Consider the following 24,417-nt stretch of genomic DNA (forward strand, 5'->3'; position numbering starts at 1 on the left):
TCAGCCAATCCAGATCGAGTATCCTTACGCTCCCCTCCTGAAACCGACCAATCAGGGGGTGAGGTTGCAGTAATAGTACTCCACACATGCTTTTCGCTGCGTGTAGCTCCACCCAGCAGCCCCAGCGCCGAGGGTGGACCGGAGTAAAGAAAACAAGTTATCTCAGTTGCAGGCCATGTTATTGATGGGCTTCCTGAGAATGAGGGGCAGCTTTTAAACCAGGGGATCATGAGTAGCGGGAAAATGAACAAGGTAAGACCACAAAAAGCCTGTAAGCCTGGAAAGAAAGTGAGTGTCTGCCTGGTTGTGTTTGTTGGTGACTTACCTAACAGCCAGGACCTGCGCTGTGTATGAGCGGTTTACATTTCGGATAAATGATGCTGAGATTTCATCCGCATGTGTGGGCTGTGCAGGCTTCTGTACTGACGCCATAACTTAAAGAGCATTGGAAGTTATTCACAAGTCTAGATATAGTTTAAAGGTGGTTCCTTTAAAGAGGAAAATATGCTACTGTTTGTCTGTGAGGTCGATTTAACATGACCATAACGTACCGGACTGTGTGTTCAGTTACGCCATATTTGCCACATTTACCTAATAATGTGTTAGCTATGCTCCTGTCATTACACGGTATTATCAGTGTGAGACAGCGTTAGAGACTTCAGGGACTTGTTCTCTGAGGAGTTGCTCGAAGCGTCGCACTTCATTAAACTGACATACAAAGTTCTCAATGGAGTCATATGATGCATTAAGCAGCCCCCCCCCCCGCACCGTTACTGCGTCAGCGCCAGTCACTTATCGTTAACGTCGCAGAGTCGCGTTAGAGGAGACGAGACCATGTTTCTCACGAGCGCGTGTGCGCGTGCAGCGTTCTGACGTTAGATAACCGGCTGTCATGTAATTGCAGGTAGAAAACTTATGTATAAACTAAAGTCTGTTAAAGTGTTTGGAATATTTGTACTTGTTAAGTATGGATCAGTATAATGTGCGAATGTGTCGGTGGTCGTTTTTAATCATTTTGTGGTGTGATTAAAGTTTGTGTTTCTGATCTTATTCAATATAAAATGTGTCATTTGGTCAAAAACTAGTGCCTATTACGCTTCAATTACTGAGGGATTGCAATTTGTTGCTTGCAGCCTCAGATTATATGTGTGTGTGTGTGTGTGTGTGTCTACAATTTTCCTAAGGGTTCATTAGAGGACCAGTGTGTAGGATTTAGTGGCATCTAGCAATGTAGTTACAGATTACAACCACCTCGCTTCACCCTTCCCTTTCAAGCGTGTAGGAGAAACTACGGGAAACTGGCAAAAGGCTTTATGTAGAGCACCAATGAAAACATAGCTATAAATATTATATTCCACTTCTCCCTGTAGATCATCCTAAATGTTGCACACTGGAGCATTAACAGTACGAGACGATTGCACACATGTGCCTGGTGTTGTAGTCCGCACACCATGCTGTAGGTGTGTGTATGTGTAAGCATGTCACCACTGATTAATGACTGTTGCGTGGGTCACACATCGGCCAATTAGTGTTGTCAGAGTTCCTATCCTGCTTTGCAATTTGAGGAAAACAGCTACGGATTAACAACAAGATAACATTGTCCGACCTGTACGACCTTTCCTTTACAGATAACAGTGTGGTCGTTAGCACTTTGTCTCCTATGTGAACCATATGTAATGCAGATAAGCGGTGGTCCGCCTGCATTTTGATCAGATTGGAAGGGGGGCTTTTTGATTATGTAAAATCAGATGTTCTGGGAAAACCTGGGTCAGGAAATATAAATGTAATGTTCCTCCTCCAACAACAAACACTGGTGCCTTTTAAGCAAGGCACCTAAACCCTGAGGTGTACTCGGTGTACAGTAGGTATTCTATATTTGTAATTATTGGGTGTAACTGAGAAGTTTGATGGTCCATGATGGCTGTGTTTACTTGGGACCTCCCCTGTTCGCTGCCAAGCCAAGAGGTTGAAACAGAGGCTGGTTCACATTCCCTTGTGCCAGATGCACTTACACTGAGTCACATCCACACTAGCAGGTATTCACGCTCACCTGGAAAACCCTGCAGCAATAAAGGAGAATGGGGGCAGCGACAGGCTTCCTTGGAACTGAACTTGTGTGCAAGTCATGTGTCTGAGGCAGCAATGTGATCAGATCTGGTCCTAACTAACACGCTTAACCAACACTTAATCATCACCCCCAGATGATGTCATCCACTTACAGTACATGGGTAACATTTTGAGGGAAAACAGATGGTGCATTTTGTCAGTAAATATCAACAACTGCAGTAGGGGGTGTTGGTGGTGCTGCTGGAGCAACAAGACCGTTCTGTGTGTGTGTGTGTGTGTGTGTGTGTGTGTGTGTGTGTGTGTGTGTGTGTGTGTGTGTGTGTGTGTGTGTGTGTGTGTGTGTGTGTGTGTGTTTGCTGCAGGAGTCCTACTGCACGGAAGTGTATCATGTCGGCTTGCTGACCTCACCTCGGGAACAGGCAGTCTCTGTTCCCTCCACTGCCTGTCCCACCCTTTGGACACACATGTGCACGCTCACGTACAAATGAATTGACACGCATTTATTAACACACACGCCGGCCTTGATGCCGACAAATGATGCAGGAACCCAGACACCGGCCCATGTGAGTAACTCTGAATGGAGGGTGGGTTTTAAGTACACAGGAAGTCACAAACACACCACTGAATGGTTGTGTGTGTGTTGTACAAAACATACTGTAATAAGCAGCCATTAGAAAAATGAACAGTTTTTGATTGTTATCCATTTCTGATTAAACTTTCCTGTCACAGAAAGAATACTCAGGGCAGCTCTATTGAAACTGAGGGTCAAGTCTAAGACCTAAGCAGTCTGTTTCCAGTGGACCAATGTGATTGTCAATGGGGAAACCTGCTTTGCTCTCATTTTCCCATTAGCAACTAGATATCGAGCTTGCTAACTGTCAGATAGGAGAGGTGTTGAATGAAATGATGTGCAGTCCTGGGAATAACTTGCGTAAGTATAACAGCACAGCTTGCCAGGGACTGCATATGAAAATTCGCCTGTATGACTAAATCTGGCACATTTACATGAGGGACTCCAGTGCTCATGCTAATGTATGTGCATTGACCCTCAATAATTAACGAAAGAACGAAAAATACAAAGCATGAATTTGAAAATGAAACAAAATCTGGCAGTGTGGAGTAGCTCATTCCTCATCTCTGTTTGATGCTAGCAGCTCAAGGTTACATTATCCGCTACTAGCATAACTAGCATGACACCCCCGAAACTGTACAGTCGAGGGAATCAAGTCGAGTTGCATTGTAGGTAATGTAGGCATCAGATTCTGACAACAAAGAAGAATTGATGGAATAAAAAGGTGCCAGAGACGATCAAATTCAAGCAATATAAAATGAATTAAATACAAAATAGGTCAGCATGATTGAGTGATCAGACTTTGGGTTGTGCAGAACTGATTCAAAGCAAATGCTTGGCCTGAAAACAATGATCTCAAGATCTGAGGACAACGTTCCATTATGAGGGACAATCGCAGACTTCTTCTAATGACAAAATCAGAAGAGTTTCCCCTCAAGCGTACATGTGTGCCCTCAGTGACCATCTGCAGCTGAAGCTGAGGTCACAGTGTCCTGTCCTGGAGTCAGTAATATACCACTCCCACACAATGCCCATCATTGTCTAAATATCAAGACTATTTTTAGAAAGAAACAAGGGGGACGGAGCAAGAGAGTTTCCAGGGATGTGTGTGTGTGTGTGTGCACGAATGGCTCTCTGTTTCTGTGTATTTGTTTTTACATTTGTAAATCTCTGCCTGTGTGTGCATCTCTTGTATATGCGTCCAACCCCTCCCTCGTTCAATCCAGCTACTGTTCTGCGACGGCTGGCAGACGCGCAGCGAGGAAGGGGAGGGGTTCCTGGTTAGAAAGCATCTCTTTGACTCCAGAAACCTCTGGTTCCTTTTTCTGCCAGAAGGCTAAAAATATTAGAAAAAGGACTTTCTTGTGCGTAGCAGATGTTGTAGGAGAGGTGGGGTCTGTCCTGGCTGGCACACGGTGGGGGGGGGGGCACGGGGACTGGAAGAGGAAAGAGGAAGGCTGTCTGTTTGTTTCCACTGACTGTCTGCAGGGATACACGTCTGCACGTGAGTGAGTGTTTGTGTGTTTGGAGGTCTCAGGTAGCTTTTTACAACTTGTAGGCAGGTCCCAGCTGGTTGATGCTGTGTGGCCCAAATGGTCACATGTGTACTGTAGGCTTGTGATGGTTTGTCCATCACTGTTTGTGATGGCAGATGCACTTTGGTTAACCTGTGTGTTTGAGGAAATGTGCACCTACAGTCTGAGTAAATACAATGATGTGTTCATTTCCTGCTTAATGGACATATTGTTTCATTCTGTTTTTTAGTTTGTTCCTCTCAGGCAGCAGAAATGATCTAACCAGTAACAGCTTCTTTATTATCTCAAAGTGCTGAATACTGAATACTGAATGTTTTTACCAGAGGAAGATGTTTTTTATCCATCACAGCGGTGACAGTAATTACTATCCTGGGGACCGGGCTCAGCATCACAGGTTGTTTTTAGTGCTCATACACTCTAGACTCCACCAGCTGTTTTCTGCTTCCTCTGTTGTAATCCTCCTCGAAGTTGTAAACCTCCTTCACTGCGGTTTCCTTTTCAGGACTCCCAAGTTGAGCAGAGATAGATTTGGTAGTTAACCCAGTTTGCACAGTATGCTTTTCTTAATTAAGCAGATCATACGTTAGTACTTGTGGAAGTTTCCCACGTGATACCGGACCAGTGCTCTGGACTCTCTAAGAGTTGTTCTCTAGGAGACTTTTAGTTTTTTCTTACCATTATTGCATATGTTGAATACTTGATGTAGCTGATGGTAATGTTTAAATGGACCTATTTTTTGACAAAGGGTTACAGTTTCTTCTAGCAAACGATTATTTTTTTATTATCTGTCGGATCATTTTCTCCATTAATCGATCAGTGGTTTAGTCCATAAAATGTCAGAAAATGGTTAAAATAGTTGATCACTGTTTCTCATTGAGTTTGCTGTCATAGAAGACTAAAGAAACCAGAAAATATTCACATTTAAGAAGGTGAAATCAGAGAATTAGGACATTTTTTCTTAAGAAAATGTCTCAAAACAATCAGTGGATTGTCAAAATATATAGTGATTAATTAAATAGTTGACAATGAATCAATTGCTCGCCTAATTGCTGCAGCTCTAGCTTCTTCCACAGGTAAAGCTGAAATGTGCAGGTTTCCATTTGTTATTGCTCTTTTTGACAGCACAATAGTTGAAATGAAAGGATTGGAAAGAACACTGAGCTTACTGCTTGTGCCGTCACTTCAGCTGGCAAACAGTTGGCAACGTAATAGTTTGGCTCATAAGAGGCTTTTGTTTTGTGATGGTTTTGTAAGGAAAAGTAGCTAGCTGAGCTGGCTAACACAACATGATTCAAGCAAAGAATATTCATGCACACATGGCTGGCACCTGTATTATAACATATGGGCCATTTATGTATCTGATCAGCTAGCTGCACACTCCATCCCTGGCTACTGTTTTACTTATCAAAAGAATAGGCGTTGTTTTTTAGTCCTTTATCTTTCTTTTGCTCTTTCTTTTTTTTTTTAACCATGCTGACACTTCTGAACTTGAACTAACATTCCCCCCGTGTCGTAGCCTGTGTTCATTTGATTCAGCCATTCAAAAAGTCAAAGTCAAAAAATGTATCCACTACTTACTTTTTCTTTGTGGGTATCAATGTTTGAAACTGCAAACATGGCAAAACAGCTCTGGTTTGAAAAGAATATCGTGAGCCAGAGCTATAATATTTAATCTGCCGGGTCTTATCAAAGGTCAACCATGCAGATTAAATAATGACAGCCGACTCTCCAAGGCCATCTGGTAGCTGTTTGACCATATCACATAATCAGCTGATGGAGTTTGTCCAGTTGTCACTGTATTGTATACAAAATGAAATTTTTCTGAGCACTTCTCATCTGTTTTGGCTCAAAGGTTTGTTCCACTAAATGGACCTTGAGGTGAGATTTGGTTGTTTCCAAGGTAACGAATTAACTTTGAACCATTACTGAGATCATTACTGTTTTTAATGGTGGTTTCAGAGATCAGTAAAATCAGTGGTCAGTCCAACCACTCGCGTAACAAAACCCAATGCATGTGACACAGAAATGTTTTTTTTCATCATTGTAGGCCTTTATTGCATAGACAAGTAGAGAGGTGACAGGAAATTACTGGAGAAAGAAAGAGGGGGAAGACGTACAAAGATCCCCAACCGGATGCAAACCGGGGGCGTTGCAGTTCATGGTCAGCATCTTAACCTCTAGGCCAAGGCGCTGGAGCACACTGCTGTTTTCAGCTGCATGAAATATAAAGTGGGTTCATCTACATTAGTGACCACTGACTGTAGCATCCAATCCCTTCACATGAACCAGACCGTAGCAGCTTATGTGGAGTCGATCCATATGCAGCATTCATTCAGTAGCAGCCGTGTGTCACTGTCTGACCCTGATTGCCTGTGGTTGGACTATATAGTGGTCTTGATTGTGTCTGAAACAGGAAGAATGCTGCCAACCTCTCCTCTATGTGTTTATCTCTCAGCCCACATCACCGCTGCAGTTTAGCTGGCAGTAACTGGTTGCTTTTTTTAAACTCACCGTGGGCCCCGTTTGTTTTCTCATACACACACACAGAAACTTTACAAGATTATTGCACAAGTTCATAGATTAGAATGAGAGCATGCTATAGACCAGTCCACAACAGAGTCCACACACAAGAAGAAGTCTGTAAGAGTCTGTTTGGTGTTCTTTTCTGACTAACATGCCTGGTTAGGAGGATACATGTCAAGGTAGTTGAACTGGTCATGAGGTGAAGGAGCATTTGTTATGTTTAGGGTTCAGGAAAGGGTGGGCTTGGAGTAGGGACAGAGAGCCAAATCAGGGGTTCATGAAAACAGGATCAAGATAAGATAAGATAACATGGAACTTTAATGAAGTCTGTGTGGACTTTGGTTTGCAGCTGTGAGAAAAGTATAAACCAGAACAGGCCAAGTCATACTGAGTCAAATAGAAATGAATAAAAATCCCAACAGGAGAAATATACAACTTCCAAAAGTAATGACTACGCAGTTTTAGAGTGGAACGTCAATCCCCTGACCACACCGTGTTACGTAACAGACGTCAGCCCGCAACCAGCGCCTGAGCCACCCATCCACCGCCACCATCCAGGGTGCTGCGGTCATAGTACACTTGTACTGGAGCAGGCCAGCAGCCGCTGAACACTGCTGGCAGAGGGTGATGCCAGGCAGGCAGCTGTCCAAACACTGTCCAGTCCCTAGAGCAGAGTCAGAGCAGCAGGATAATGGAAAAAGTGTGCAAACAGCTCCCTTTCTTTGTTACCAAGGAGGAAAAGCACACACAGAGGAAACAAAAAAGCCTTTATGTGTATGTATCAGTTTAATTATCCAAAACTATGGAAACACTGAGCAGCCTTAGTAGCAAGGATCGCTTTCTTACATATATCTCTTTTCTCATGGTGATGATGTTGATGTGTGTGTGTGTGTGTGTGTGTGTGTGTGTGTGTGTGTGTGTGTGTGTGTGTGTGTGTTTGCACTCATATTTGCTCTGAGATGAGTGAACCCAGATCCTTCGCTTTTTGCCGGTTTCCAGAATATGCATGACATGGCACATACTGTCTTACATACTGTGCAACATATTTTTCTCCCCCCATTATGTTTCCATGCATGAAAACATGCTTAGCAATCCCCATACTTAGCCCGCGGTTGTTAGCGTTCTCATGTTCAAAGCCTCCACAGAGTCACGTCAGGCCCCAGTCATCTGGGGATCTGATCCCATGTTGGGAAACAAAGAGGCACTGGGCGGGGATGGCTGCCACACACACATACACAACACACACACACACACACACACACACACACACACACACACACACAGTGACATGAGAAAGAAAAGTGGTAGATTTCTTTTACTTTTCCCTTCCCTCGCTCTCTCTTTAGGAATTAGACCAAAAAAACTTTAGCTCTTTCTCAAACCTTCACTCTCCCATTCAAACACACACACACACACACACACACACACACACACACACACACACACACACACACACACACACACACTTATAGGGATTATAGTGGGGTTTTTGCAGGAACCACAAGGATTATTACTGGAAGACAGTTACACAACCAGAACAGAAGTTCAAGAGGGAAAAGGAGTGGAGTGCGGATGTAACCATACATTCACACACTCATACACACAACTATGCCTCCTGGTCTCTCACACATTCAGGTTAAAGCTGACAGCTCCTGTCATTGTTACAGTCCACTAATTCATGAGCCTTTTTTTCCTTCTCTTTGTGAAAGGAGTTCGGGAAAGTCCAGCTTCTTTGCACTTTTTGTTTTCATCCTGTCATATGGAAGTGTGCAGAGGGACAACAGACAACATTAACATCTGCCAAATCAAACACAGGGATGAAGGTCAAACAAGGATCCCTGCATTGTTTCTGAGAGTAGGCAGCTCCACAGATTGCACTGCCACTTCTATCAGGGTTCGTCTGAGTGTGAATCTCATTTTTCTCTGTGTGTGTGTTGTGTGTGTGTGTGTGTGTGTGTGTGTGTGTGTGTGTGTGCGCGCACGCAGGGGGGGAAGGGAGAGCCCCACGTCTTCAAGGAAAAGACCTTCAAGAAGAAGCGGCAGTGCAGCGTGTGTCGTCAGAACGTCGACAACGTCGGCTCCTTCTGCAGAGGTAAATGTTGCAAACACGATCCTGTGTTGTCATTACAGTTTTCTCACTCACCACTATGTGTCCTACTCTGAACGACCAAGACCAACATGGTAAACTAGAACAGCAGCAGGATTTTAGGATGTGTCACATATGAGAGAATCAAGCCTTGTCACGTAGCGTGGTGTGATTTGACCCCTGCACACACCGGACGAGGGAATGTGACAAAATAACTGCTTTTCTTAAGCGTGGTCAGGCAAAGTAGGACAGTTCTATATGCTGATGCGTTGACGATGTAAGATCATGTGCAATTGTACAGTTGTACAGTGATATAGCAGGATGATATCAAGAGTTTTACTCTTTTAAATGGAGATTATAAGTGCAAAGCATGTTGATCTCTAGGGATGAGCGAGTACACCATTATCTGTATCCGTTCATCTAACTAAATTATCTGTATTCATATCTGTACTTTGAATGGGCGGGATTAAACCAGATGTGGGTATAACTTACTGGAAGTTTTTAATTTAACATGAAATTGATATTGGTTTATCAGAAGTTGCTATATTTATTAGACAGAAGCTCAGCCTCAGAACTGAGCTCCAGAGCAATATTTGTGATCACAACAGTAAGAAAACTATTATTCATTTTGTCGTCTTGTTTTTCTTTCCTCCCTCCTTCCCTACTCTCATTTTTCTTAGTATGCAAGACAGCCGCCCACAGGAAGTGCGAGGCCAAGGTAAGGATCCAGCTCACACATGCCTGAGCATGGCCTCAAAATAAAAAGAGGAATCAGTTGTGATACAGTCACGGACAGTACTGAAAGTGCTGTGATCAGCCAGGACAGAGGACATGGTATTATCACCCACTGTGTAGCTGATTTCTGTGTACCTTTCCATCCACCATAAAGGTGTATTTTGTGTTTAGCCGCATGCACAGCATTCGCACATCAAAAAGGGACAGGAAATGGCAGAAATTCAAAAGAAAAAAAGTGGAAATATTGCAAAATAGGGAGTAGTTGATCTACTGATACAAACAAAGTGCAATGGAAACAGACCTAGTGAACAAATCATGGCGTACATGAAGCATGTGACATCAAATCTGTGTGGAGCGATGATGAGACTTTAATGTTCCACAAATTGATACATGAAACAAACATAAATGCCATATTTCCATCATTTTTTCTGCATGGTTTTCCACCTTCCGCTCTTTTTATTATGATCTTCTGCTGCAATGGTTTAATGGCACCGAACTGAAGATTTAGCGCCACCAACTGTTTAGTTTGGTGCATAAGAATAATGGATCGAAACACTCAGTAATTCTTCTTTTGCAGATTTCCTGGAAATTAGGTTAAAATGCATGAGGAAACCTGGCTACCGTCTCCACCAAATGAAATAGAGCAGGTTAAATGTGCAGTCATCACCAGCCACTGCCATGACACCACTAATTCAAGTTTATGATGGACAGGCCATTGGAATTAGCCATTCTTCTTCTTGTAACTGCACTGGACTTGCTTATCTGACTTATTTAGTAGACTGTTATGCCAGTGAGGTGTGAGAAGACACATGACAGTGGCTCTATGAGGCCAGAAGTCTCAAAGTCTTTGCTAATATGAAGGCCGCTCAGTTGCATTCCTCAGAGAGAGCTGTAAGCCTTGCTCAAACCCCACACTGCTGCCTCTGTGAAAGGGTCATTGATGGAGGGATGGTATAATGAATAGACAGAGGGATGCAGAGGGGGAGAATGCCAGCCGTGGCCGAAGTGACGAAGAGGGGGTCGGGGCTGAGGCAGGGAGCCTTGGCAGGCAGCAGGCGAAAGAGAGAACGCCAAGGGCAAAGGCATGTGGCAAAGATGAGACTCATTCCTCTAGCATGGCTCCATCCTCTTGTCTTTTATCAGAGGAGAGCCCTGAGGATGAGTTCAGGGATGAAAGGATGGCTTTGAAACAACACATGCAATAAAATAAAAAAAGGCTTTTCAGTACACCTTGTGATACGGGTAAGGTGAGCAGACGCCCCGCTGTGTCCAGGGTTGTTCCAGTTTCAGGCTGACACATTTTTGTAAAACAATATATTGTCCTGGTTTTCAAACATGTGTACACACATAAACATGCTTGACTTAAAAGGGTCCTGGTTTGGGAGTATTGTCTCCCTAGAAATGGGATGTCTTTGGTCCTTTCGTGGAGTTTGTAAGTTGTTTTGCTTCATTTTGTTACGTTATTCTTTGTGCAATATGTTTGATATAAGGGATGATAGATATTCTTGTTTTTTTGTAACTTTAAAATGCTTCAAGTGTAGGACATACTGTCTTCTGTACGCTTCATTATGGAGAATATGCTTATTCTTTTTGTTGCTGAGAGTAATGTCTCTGTGGTAAATATAAAGCTACAGCCGGTTAACTTAACCTCAGTGTAAAGAATGGAAGCAGAGGAAGACAGCTGGCTTGGCTCTGTCCAAAGGTAAAATCATGTAGTTTTTACACTTCGTTTAATATATGAACTAAACAAAGAAGTGACAGTATGCTCTAGAGGTGCTACTGTGAGCTAACTGGCTGCTGGCTGTAGCTTTATAGTGTTAGTGAAAAAGAAATCTTCTTTTCTAACTCTTGGCAGAAAAGAGTATAAGCATATTTCCAAAAATGTCAAACAATTTTTTAAGAGACAAAACGTCAAGTGAAGATATTTGCATTTCCTAATGTGCAAGAACTGTTGAAACACTAAAAGGCCATAATCCTGTTATCAGAACATCTCATTTTTCAAATTGTTATCTCCTTTTGGAAAGCAGAGTTGCAAGTGAGCAGATTGCAAAACAGCAAAAAAAAAGCTGATTTATTATTGTCCTTCAGAAGTGATGGATAAACTGAACTCATTATTAAGATTGATTACAGAAAGGAGCAGGATGTTGTTTGATAGCATGCCTTGTCTGTGATAGTCTGATGTGTGGTTGTTAGACAGCGATATCCATCGCCACTGCTTCAGGAAGGGAGAGGTCGGATAAGGCAGGGCGTGGGGATCTGCTTGTGTGTCCATCTTAGCAGTTATCTAACCTTGTGTGTAGGGGGAAATCTGAGGCAGGATAAAGACGGGATGTCATTAATCTGTAATACTGTGAATTCTAAATGCACACTCATTTAGTGACGATAGAGACATTACTAACAGATGAGCTGCAGCCTGCCTAGCTGATTAGCTTTAGCCTTCCTGGTGTGTGCTGTTCTTACCTGTGTGAGTGTCATGAGTTCAAGGTGTTTCCTGACTTGCACTTCGTTCACATTTGACAGTTATTACCTTGTGTATGAACAAAGCACCCCCATCCTTCTCCACGGGCGTGTATACTGTGTGCATGTGTGTTTATGTGCACTCACACATCTGGAGCTCTGTGAGTCATCTGTAAGCGATCCTGCTCTCACCAGGTTTCTATTTACATCTCCACCCGGCTGGGGTTGCCGTAAGCCCGGTGACAAAACATCTCATTACCACGTTGTCCAGGATCCTATCAGTGCGTCAGCCCCAGTTCTCTGGAAAAACCCCCGCTTAATTCTTCAACTTCCCTCCCAGGGAGTGTGATTGGTGGTTATAGGTAGTCTATGTACAGTTCTTTTTTTCTTTTGTTTGTCTCCTGTCATTCTGTTCCCTACTCTTTGCCCACAAGGTCAACAGCCTCCAGCTGACCCATTACTATTCTATTAAAAACACAGAGACTCTCTCACACACACACACACACACACACACACACACACACACAAACAGAAGGCCGTAAACAGTTTTTTCAGCATGTTCTTCTCTCAGAGAACAGTTCCTCCTTATCTTTGATCCCAAGTGGAAAATTTAGTCTATAGGGAATTGGGGGAGAGAGGGAGGCCCGGGGGCAAAGAGATGTAGGGAAGGTTGGGGAAAGACAGAGAGATAGGGGGGAGTTGTAGAGGAACAGTGGGAGGAGGAAGGATTAAAATTAGTGAAATGCAGCCCGTGACGAGTGGACTGGCCTGTCTGTCTAATTAGGCAAGAAGAGGCATTTCCGCTGGTCAGGGAAAAAACTCCATCACTGTTTGCTCAGCTCAGAGCAGACTGATATGAAATCACACAGGCTGGTTCACTGAATGACTGTATGGCTGATTGTCAGACTGAGAGTGATGGTCATTTGGACTGACTCAGTGTATATGGTGATTTTTTTGTGCGATTAAAAGCCATCAGTGTCACTGGGTGTGTTTTGGACAGAACATACTCCAAATAAAAGTATTGAAATGTTAATTTCTTCAACATTGTTCATGGTGTCTAAGGCTCTAAGGAATTTTATTTTCTATATGTTAAACTACCTACCTTTATGTGGTCTACATAGTAGCAAAAAATTTAAATTGGGATGTCCAATATTGGTATTGGGTGCTGATACTGACCTAATTTGCATATCAGACATCAGACCAATTCATGTTCCAATCCAGATTCTATAGTCTGATGGTTTTATGAAATATAGATATTTTATAATGCAATAGCCCATAGCCAAAAGGTTTAAACACAATTCAATAAATTAATTTAGATGTGCAGTCCATGAACCTGCCATAATAATAATACCAGTTGGCTAACTCAACATGTCCTTAGTTTGGAGATATTTTAGTCTCAAAACACAGAAAAGCAAGACAGCAACTTGTAATGTGTGTGTAAAGCCAGTCAGAGGGGTGGAAGCTGTTGCATCGTACAATACTACCAAAAAAGATAAAGCCCAATTTTTCCACAAAAAAAAATAAATAAATAATACTAATAATAATGATAATGATACAGACTTTCACAAAACCTTTTTTTTTTTTTTTACCAAACTAAAATGTACAGACACTGGCATACAGATAGCATATACATCTGACAGTGACCAGTAGTGTTTGCCAAGTTACAGAATTAACATTCAGTGAGGAAATATAAAAATTGATTTCATCTCCAGCTTGTACATTGTGATTATGTAAGTTCTGAGTAAACTCGCCATTGTTGCGATTTGAAAATTCAGTTTTTCAAATGACAATTTTAACATAAAATTGTTCAGCCATAGACTTTTTCATTTCATTAATTTCATTTAACCCAAATGCACTGCTCTACTCTAATGCTGCCCAGTTCATTGTACTGACTGGGAAAATGGTTGACTGGTAAGCCATCCTACAGATGGTGTATGTTGGCAGTGTACAGCTGTGTATCACAGTAATTACAATCCCTGCTTCCTCTCTGTGTATCACGATTCCTGATCCTGTCTTATCCTTATCCACTGAACATGTCCAAATACATTTTACATGAGACTGAGCCGTGAACTGCCTGCTCCTCTTTACAAGAAGAGGATGTACAGTCAAGTACAGATAGATAGAGCGGAAGTGGGGGAGGATGCAGGGATGAGAGGAAGAGCAACATAACCCTCCTGATGTTCCTCCAGCATTCCTTTCATTGGGACAGTTGTGGTTAGAGTCCTGCTCCCCAGCCCCTCTTTATTTTTAGTAAAGAAAATGCTTTCTAGATGAAAGAGTGGCAGGGATACAGCGGAGGAAACCGTCTGCAAACTACTTTGTCTTTCTCAGATACTGTTTAAACCATGTTCTTTCTTTACTGGAGCCATTTTCCTAAAGGTCACAGTACTTATATTAGATCTTTTTTAGAACAGAAACATAACAAAGGAAGTGATGAGGAGATGGAATGATGGAGTAATGGCTGAAAAAGTTCACCATACCCCCTCACCCTTCATACTTCCTGTCACTTCCTATAGGAATATGTCACTCATTACTGTTAAACCATGTCAGCCACAGCTTAGTTTTTAGCGGGTTTTCAGGTGTTAGACTTAACGGCAAATGTTTAGCTTTCATTCAAACAGCTTACTGTAAGCAGTCTTCTGACTCACAACACTAGGTGATAGGAAACATCACAGAAATGTAGTTTGGGGGCATCTGAGTGACATCAATAGTGAGTAATCTCTGGTTAGAGATGTGTGGCCTTGAGCCCAGGCCTTTGGTTTCCCTTCTGTAGACCCTGCGCTTCACCAAATCCTCATGTAGTCAGTGTGAGTCATTCAGGATAACAGGATCCAAATGTATCTTTTTAACATTACAGGGACTATAGCTGTCTCTCTCATGGCTAAAGGAGTCGCCCCTGTATCACAGACAGCTCTGGTAATTGCTGAGATAGGCTGGCATGTTTTGAGTTCAAGCTGTGTGTGTGTGTGTGTGTGTGTGTGTGTGTGTGTGTGTGTGTGTGTGTGTGTGTGTGTGTGTGTGTGTGGCAAGTGCGGGCTGAGCAAGGGAATTAACAAGTGAGTGAGGGATGTTGATGAGAGTTAAAACCATAAGCATGACAGCTAAGTTAGCCAAGTTGCCAAGTTGGGACCCCGCCAGTCCTGTGTGTGTGTGTGTGTGTGTGTGTGTATGTGTGTGTGTGTGTGTGTGTGTGTGTGCCAGCAGGGGCATAAGCCGCACTAATTAGCCAGTGGGTTTGACCTCTCTTGAATCTAACAGGAAGAGACCGTTTGGATATCTGTGTTACCATGGATCTTAACTATTGAAACCCACACTGGTGCAGCACATATTGAGTCACAGATTTTAGTGATATCCACAGTCACGGTTTGTACTGGGCTTTAATTTCAGGGCATTTCACATGATGACAAAATACCCCCCCAAAAAAAGTTAATAGTTTGTTGATGTAAAGCTGGAGTCAGAAGTAATGCAAAGAAATCCTGGAAGGAAGTAACGCAAAGTCTGTGTCAACCGATCAACAGTTTACCTCCCTATCTACTTACCAAGTATAACAAAAACTTTCCGGTAGGGTTCCACCAGTTGTGTGCCTTACTAATGGGGTATTCCTGTCTTTGTGTCTTCTTGTCTCGTGTCCCATCTGTCTAAATCCTCCTCCTCGGGCCTCCATGAGATGATAAACAAAAAAAGAAAATCTCAGGAAGACAATTTCACCACAGAGTCGTCTTGTTTGTGAGCTGTGGTGTACTGCAGAGCGTGATAGGCCCTCAAGCAACTGCTAACAATGCACAATGTCTGCCTGAAGAATGTGAATGCATTTTTGGGCATACGGTAAACACTTTTTAGGCTGAAGGGTGCTGCAAATATAGAAATAGGAGGGGACGTTTTTGCTTTTGGGAACTGTATCTGCGCCCACTTATCGACAGGATGAATGACAGTTGAGGGAAGCTCAACCACAGAGTGCAGACAGGGAGGGAAGGACTAAAGATCTGTAATAATGCCTCTTGTTGGTTGGATCACTGGAGATTTTTCCATTGTTGATCTCTTCCAATCTCATCCCTACCCATGTCTTCCTGCTTTGTTTATTTGCCCACATTTATTTTTGTCCGGCCTAGAGCCTTCAGCCCATGTTTGGCTTGAGAGGAGGATAAAGATGGGTACATGAGAACACACCGCTGTTGTGAACTGTGCTTCAGCCTTCAACATGTACTGTACAAGCAACACATGTGCATTCCTGTTTGTGTTCTCCATCTGCATAACTTCACGAGTATATCTGCGCAGTCAAAACTATTGACCCCCAGCTCCATAACAGGGAATTGCATCCCACCCGGTCATTAAAGCTCCACCACAGGGACCCATGTGACCTGGGATATCTTCGGCCTCCCTCTCAGCTGCTTGGAGCAAAATCGAAATGGCTAGAGACAGAGACCCCTTTCTTTCCTTTTGGGGTCGAAAGAAAGTGTGGGAACAAGAGACAAAGAGTGAGAGAGGGGAAACGTGCTGAGCAGTGAGAAAAACAGAAAAGAAAGAAAACAGATAAACGCTTTGTTAGCCGGCCTCACATTCAGAAAAGCACTAAAAGTGTGATACAGGACTCCTAAGTCCAGAGGATACAAGTGTTTCACCCATAGGTGTTGTTTTTGCTCAGCCGTGGCCTTGAAGTCCCCTCGCGTTAGGCTGGGTGCTTTCTGGTTTTCTCATGAAGTCCACCTTGTCATGATTAAGAGGCATTAGACATGTGGGATGCATTTGAAGTATAGTTATAAAGCTTAGCCAGGTAACTCTCAAAACTGCCATTAAATGAGTCCTGCAGGTTTGAGCAAAGGAGAGACCATCTGCATTTCAACTGCCAGACACATAAAAATGTTGAAGCTGGTCTTAAAGGACCAATGTTTAGGATTTAGTGGCATCTAGCGGTGTAGTTACAGATTGAAACTAACTCACTTCACCTTCACCTTCCAAGCACGAGGTAGCCCCTACCTAGAACCAGTGTCTGTTCCGGACTTCTGTAGTAACATGCCAGTTCAACAGACTGTGTAGAAGAGGACCCTGTAGATAAAAACGGCTCATTCTATAATAAAGATTTATTATTTTCAGGTGATTATACACCAATAAAAGCATACCTATGAATATTCTATTCCATTTCCTAGCTCCTTCTAGATGTTACACACTGGACCTTTAAATATTTCCATTGGTGCAAGAAGTAAATAAAAGATGGCATATAGTTTGCAACCTTGCTAGGACTCTAAAGCTAGGACCTTAAGCAGGGATACTTCATTGCAAGAGAGCATGATAAACTGTACAGTGGTCACTAGGACAGAAATCCTCCCCAAGCCTGCATGTAACCCACATGACAAACAACTTTCCAAACCATTTCTTTTTGGGTGACATTCCAGTACAACTACAGTCAGCAAGCATGTAAGTAAGTGGGGTTTCTTTCTATCATCTCAAGAAAACCAAATTGTTCCCATAACCCTTCTAAGCAAAGAGGACAAGAGCAAAGGTTGTATTTTCTACCCACGTTAAACACAAGGGCTTAAGTAAACAGGTGGGTGCATGTGAAATTGTCCACAAATAGAGCACATGATTGCCAACCCCCAGTCCTAACTCATTCATTGATTTAACCATTCATCCATTTGGAATCTGAACTATGATAGAAAACGTGTAAGAAATAAAGATCTTGCTCAAACTCTCAACAAGCTACCTCAAAGGTAGTATAGGGCTTGAATGTGTGGTTAGCTTCTTCGGTACATTAACCAGAACGCCGCTTGAGAAGGCGGAAGTAACGGTTATTACAACATACATATACACTACTATTACTACATACATGTCTGACTGGTGAAAGTAGCATGTCAGTAGTTTGTGATCTTGCTTTGTCCTTTCTTGTAATCTTATGTGTCTGTACTGCTTTGTTGAGTCAGTTTTCTGTCGCTGCTTCCTTCATGCTGACATACCTGTTGCATCACCTTTGTTCTCGCAATCAAAAAAATAGCCCTCGGGGGTCTTATTGCTGTAAGATCTCACTATGCTCTGTTCACTTGAAGGCCCCCTGTATTCTTTGTTTAGCTCGCTAGCTGATGATGGTGATGATGAAAGCACACAAGGTTACGGCCAGCATCGGCTTTCACTGCTGATTCGTTGCAGCTTTCATCAGTGCTCTCTGATTGGCTCTCCCAAGGGATTTCAAGGAATGGGGAGACTATTAAGCCTAAGGCTAACCATCAAAGGAAATGCTGCATGAGTGCTGCGTTCATATGGAGTAGATATGGTTTGATCAGGATCTCACAGACGTAGTGACTGTTGTAGTACCTGCTCGAGGTGAAGTATGCATTCTTGCAGCATACGTGATGATGAATCTTTGGACGAAAGAAACAAGAAGTTGTTGTTACTTCCCACCTCTAATGGCAACAGGTCACAAGTTGGGTTAGCTGCTTGGATAACCTCAGCACTCTGTATGTTATGCCATGATTCAGTCACATAGTGTTCTCCTACAGAAACCTTAGGTAAAAAACCTAAACGTCATTTTTTGCCCTGTTCCAGCAGTAAGTTGCGTCTTTGCGAATGGAGCGGTACAGTCTGTGTAAATGTTGGATTTCCGTGCAGAAAGCAGACATCTGTGAGATTGCAAAAATGTGTTTAAAGATGCAAATCGCTGCTGTACAACAGGGAAGTAAATTATATGTAAAATTTTACCTTAATTGGGAACTGAATCATTGAGTAGTGTATGAAGTGTCGAATGTACAATGGGTCATATGGACAGTGTATTTTTGGTATTTAGTTACCAAAAATAACGTAATATATACCTTATTTTTCATTATATACTGTATTCACACACACAAACTGACTTACTCTGTCGCAGGCTCTCACACTCATTGCCCTCACACCCCTGTTTCTCACACTAATAACATACCATGGCTGCTACCTCACCCCCTAGTTATCCCTCTTGGAGCCCACAGCTCTTAAGCCATGCGTTGAGAGGAGAGAGCTGTGCATTATCCATTAGCTATGCTTCTTCTGGCTTTGATGGATCAAAGAGCATGTAAAGAATTGGAGCAGCCAGGGCCACTGCACCAAAACAAAACGGACAGAGAGGAAGAGGACAGAGGGCTGGCAGATGGAGATGGAGGGAAGAGGGCAGGGGAAGGGAAGGAGGAGGGGTGGGGTGGAGATATGGAAGAGAGGGTTACGGGGGTCACGGCTCTCTGAGCCTCGCCAGCTGGACCCACCTGAGAGGAGGCCGCAGAGGGCAGGGTTTTACATAGAGTGAAGGAGAAGCTGGGAAACAAGTGTATAGACTGTACAGAGGAAAACAGTGAAAATTCCAAAGTATGCAGGATTGTTTTGGTCATGTTCACCATATTGGCCCCTTTGAAGTCATGCAAATCTTCTTGAGCTACTTGAGTGTTTACTTTGCTATTTATGCGCTTGAATCCGGAGCAAGTCAGAACAAGCTATTCGTGGGTCTTTGTGTTTTTCAAGGATATTTGGTTACTGGTGGTCACAGGGGATCAACCTTCAGACACTTCTGAGCAGTGCCTGAATTGGACTCAAAAAGGTGACAATACCCGAATTCAGCACAACCCTAACCCTAAACATAACATACCCCTATTCTTTGGGCGTTTATATATCATTTTAAACAAAGATGTTTTCAGTGCTGTTTGCTTAGCATTGAGCTAGCTACAGTTGTTTAGGAGTATCTTATCAGTGTTGCTGTACCCGGGGTTTTAGAAATACTGAGGTCTGAAAACTGAACTTACCAGAAGGGTTTTGGGGCATTCATCAAAGCATCAAAGTTGTTATTTTTGGGCAGTTATTTCACGACTATTGTACCCCTTGGAAAAAATACCGCTGACCTCAGTGGTGGGTACGGCCATGCTCACCAGGTGTAGTGGTAGTCAATAAGAAGTAAGGTACTCAGTACTGGTGAGTACTGGCCCATTTCAGGCACTGCTTCTAAGACCAGGAACGACAGTGGAGGCTCAAAAAGGCTGCGCAGTGAATGACTGGGATTCGAGAAAGCTGGGTGCGAAGGTGGAAAGGCGAGAGGAAGACAAACAGGAAGGTGTTTGTTAGAAAGCGATTAGAAAAGAAAATAAAGAGAAGGAAGGGGAAACAAGTATTGAGATCGAGAGAAGAGGTAGGGGGATAGGATAAACAAAGACGGAGAGAGTGAGAAAGAAAAGGTGAAAAGGGGAGGTATAAAAAAGGCAAGGATGTAGAAAGTACATAATTTGTAAGAAAGTTGGATGACGTAACTGAAGAGAAAAGTAGGAAACAAAACAGCAGAATAGCAAAAGCACAAGTTAAAAAAATGGAAGTGAACAGGGATGAAAAATGGAGGAGCAAGTCAAGAGAGAGGGGGAAAAAGGAGAAATAGACTCACAGATAGAGTGGTAGACAAGATGAGAGGTAAAATGAAGCAAAAGGGATTCAAATAGAGAGAGCGATGGGTGGAGGTCTATTAGCAGGAAGTTTGTACGTAAGTGTTGGCCTGGAGAGATGGAATCTGGTGTGGTGTGTTTGTTCTGGCTTAGCAATCGCCCTCAGCAGGCCCCTTTACCGGGCACTGGGAGAGAGGGATGCAGAGGAATAAGTGAAAGAGAAGAGGGAGAGATTAGAAATGAAGAAAGAATGTCTCAATGAGCAGTGTGAACATCAGCCCAGGTAAAGCCTGATTGCTGCTGCGTTTAGAAATACAAGCAGTGAAGGGAACACACAGTCAAATTTGAGGAACTGTAGTCATAACAACTGGAGGTTTGAAACAATGACTGTGTGGTGGACTTCTTCCAGGACTGGCTGAGTGAGGAGAAACTGGAACCAGTGGATGAATCCAGAAGGTTTTGATTTTTCTTGTTAGAAGCTGTTTGAATTGCTGCATTTTCCAACAATACCACCAGATTTCATTATGAGTTTTGTGGCATGGCTTTCATTGAATGTTGCGTACACCAAGACCCACACAGCAAGAATGAGGCGTTTGCTGACCCGGTGATACACAGTACTTGCCAAGCCTCCCAGTTCTTCCAATTTACATTTTAGGCCTTAAAGTATACTTGCAGTTTTACACATTGATTGATAAATGGCTTCAGACTTTGCTTCCAGACATTCTTTAACATGCATACAGTATATTTTACTTGATGTTCACATTAAATAATTAAATGTAATAGTAATGTTATTTGAATAAAATACCTTGATGAATCATGTATATGTGTTATGTATTGTTTCATGGCTTTGTTGTAAAGCACTTTGGGTACCTTTCGGCTATTGTAAAGGGCTATACAAATAAACTTGATTTGATTTTATTTGATTTGATGTCGATGGAGGTACTGTACTGCCTTTTCATAGTTATACATCACATCACTAGAATGCACAGCGTTGGCTATGGTATAATTCCTGGCTTGATATTAAAGCTTCAGTAAAAGAATCATTGCTGCATGTCTGATAAAAACACTTGTTGAACCGTCTGTGTATGTTTACAGATCCTGCACTAAATTATATTTTGCCACACAGCCACACTGGAAATTGGCATGAAAAACTACAGGAAGAAACTGCTGCTGCTGAAAGTTGATCCAGTTTTATTACTGACATATCTACATTTTAAGGTCAGACTATATCTGTGTTAATAAGAACTGGAGAAGGCACATGTGCATGCGACAATCTACAGTACATGAATGCAGGCACACATTAACAAATAGGTAGATATACTAAAAATCAGGTATTTATCCTGGGAAAGGGAACAGAATTTTGTGAGAATTCCCGGGAGATACCAAGTCTCAAATCCTGGCCTTTAACCATACACTCAGCTGTGGATGTGCAACATGTACAGTCTCTGCAAAAGTATCATTGTCCTTCAAGACACAAAGCTGCCCTGCCCAAAAGATTTGGCTAATTTCCTGATATAGAAAGTGAAAGTAGAAAGTTTAAAAGACAAAGAAAGAAAGTATTTTCCTGGGAATAGCCTGAAAAACTGCAGGGAAAGACATATGTGACTGGGACAGGAAGGAGGTAATTGCTCGCTTGCCATGGTAGTTGGAAATTTAGAGTTGTGGAGCAGAACAATAAAAGGAGGGTCCTGCATGTAAAGGGCCCAAAAATCAGGGCCAACCCTGCAAAATTTAAAGAGCACTGACCTGATTGAAAGACACAGTTTTATACTAGTAGATGAGCTTCATATGTCGTATTGGTTCACATGCACCGATTCAAGAGAAAACTTAAAAACAACGTGAAACTGATCTGTGTTAGCCAGAGGGAATTAAGAGGAATTAGAGTCTGACCCAGCCCAAACTGGATCTGGTCAGGAATTGGGTTCAGACTGGGAATAAAAAAAGAACCACAACACAGGATAAGATTTGAGAGTCATTTCCCTACGGAGATGGAAAAAAGCATTAATTCTCAGAGTGAGTCATACAGGACATTGTCCAGTTAGTCATTTGATAGCCGATGTTCAACCCGAACCTGTTTCCTGCGACTTCTGTCAAACACGGCAAGTCTCGATTTAGCTCATTATCTGTTCCTCTGCCTTCCTGTTGATGTATGTTGTTACGCACAAGCAACACTAGAAGACTGAGCTTGATGCTAAAGAAAGAAGGGAAGAAAGTTAGTTTAACACAAACTGTACAACACACACACACACACACACACACACACACGCAGATGTGGTGACACACCCCCAAGGTTCAGGGTCTGTGTAACTTCCCTTTTGTGCACAATGAGATATACACAAGCCCTTGCCCTTTTCCTGTATCCAAATAAACAGTCCAAAAAGGGCTTTGTAGCGGGAACACTGCTTTTGTGTGTGTGTGTGTGTGTGTGTGTGTGTGTGTGTGTGTCCACGTGTGTGTGTCCACGTGTTACGTAAGTATGACTGTGGCCCTCAGCCCCCTTCATTAGGGCCGCTATTCAGCTCCTGCTTCCTTTGGTCGCAGTTCATTGACCTGTAGGCCCATAACAGACATGGGAATTGGATGTGTCACTCTGTATGTGTGTGTTTCTGTCTCAGTGCTCCTCCAGCTGTGCGTCTGGCTTCACATGGTGCACATACTTTACATTTTGTAAACACGCTCTCTAACATCAGCTGTACTTGTATTTACTTGGCACTTAAGAGCCTCTAAGCAGTTTTACAGACAGTGCTTATGATCTGTTCATCATCGTGTACTGTAGTTTTTAAAAGTGTCGTTCTCTCTGTATTCCTCCCCCAGTTTGACCTCAGCTAGCGGCACTGTTGAGCTGTCTGACAGTGGTGAAACACAATCTTAATCTTTAGATGGGCAGCATTCCCAGCAGTAGTTGACAAATTGAGATACAAGGTTAAGATGTCATGACTTTTTGGCAAATATTCTTGCGCAATATAGCTAGGCAATTGATGGCCCAAAATTCCTTTTGTAGATAATTATGACTTATTATTATTATTATTATTATTATTATTATTATTATTATTATTATTCTTGGTCCCCAGAATTGTTTCAGGGACAAAAATGAAAGCCTACAGTTCCTCAGTAGCTGTCCAGTGATGTTAATGTGCTACTAATTTACCAGACTTTTTAGGATTTCTTTTGTGGATATTTGAATCTTAATATTATATCTAGATATGATATATCTTAATATTAGTATGATATTTTGTTATACCCTTATTTGCTTTCTTGCCAGTTAAATTAAATGTGAAGCCAGGAGACAGTTAACTTTAGCTTAGCCCATAAAGACTGGCGGTACACCTACCAGAACCTCTAAAGCTCACTAATACATTGCACTACATTCTATATATCTCTTTTGTTTAACATTTTACCAAAACTGAAATATAAGAATGACAAGCTGTGGTTAGAACAGCCTAGTTAACTGAGGCTAACCCTCTCCCAGCTCATAAGGAGACAGAAATAAGAGTGGTATCACACTTTTCATCAAACCCTCAGCGAGAAAGCAAATCAGCGTATTTTCTACAAACTACTCCTTTAAGGTGGACTTCAGGTTCAATAGTGAGTCAGACTTTTTTTTGCAGATTTTTCCATCTTTATCTTTTTGTCTGAGGAAGCATTTGCTCTTAATCATCTCGCAACTCTGACTCCTTCCTTTTGTCCTGAAGCAAAAGGGATGGATTTGTTTCCCCGCCTGTGTTCGAACCAGTGTTGCATTGACATGTGGCTGTCTTTATGTGTTCCAGGTGACCTCTGCCTGCATCCCAGCTCCCTCCAATGATCTGGTAAGTCTCTTTCACACACCCATTTCTTTTCCTTAAGAGCATTCTGTGTACAAGACTGGTTTTCCCTCTTTGTCTAGCCTTAGTTACAAGGCATGGCTTCCCAAAACCACCGTATGGTTTCCTACTGCTGAATTCCTTTTGGGAAGCCGAGCCCTCAACCCAGTTTGAGTTCGGTTCATTCCTGGAGCGCTGCAGTGTAGAGGCAAAAAAAAGTTGATGTTGCTACAGGAAGTAGTGATGTTTATCCATTAGAGAGTCT

At 42.5% G+C, this 24,417-nt stretch overlaps 1 protein-coding gene across 5 annotated transcripts in view; it reads left to right on the forward strand.

Moving 5' to 3' along the window:
- Window positions 1–24,417, forward strand: part of tns2a (tensin 2a) — a 50,924-nt gene that overhangs the window by 6,920 nt on the left and 19,587 nt on the right. For 4 of the 5 annotated variants that reach the window (XM_051425026.1, XM_051425028.1, XM_051425027.1 and 1 more), the window contains exons 2-4: window positions 8,683–8,788; window positions 9,463–9,500; window positions 24,120–24,158. In XM_051425026.1, the coding sequence (XP_051280986.1) occupies window positions 8,683–8,788; window positions 9,463–9,500; window positions 24,120–24,158 (183 nt within the window). Of the gene's footprint in view, window positions 1–125; window positions 253–8,682; window positions 8,789–9,462; window positions 9,501–24,119; window positions 24,159–24,417 lie in introns of those variants that run through there. The other variant, XM_051425030.1, reaches the window with a different exon arrangement.

Source organism: Dicentrarchus labrax, unplaced genomic scaffold (genome assembly GCF_905237075.1).
Source record: "Dicentrarchus labrax unplaced genomic scaffold, dlabrax2021, whole genome shotgun sequence".
NCBI classification, from domain to species: domain Eukaryota; kingdom Metazoa; phylum Chordata; class Actinopteri; family Moronidae; genus Dicentrarchus; species Dicentrarchus labrax.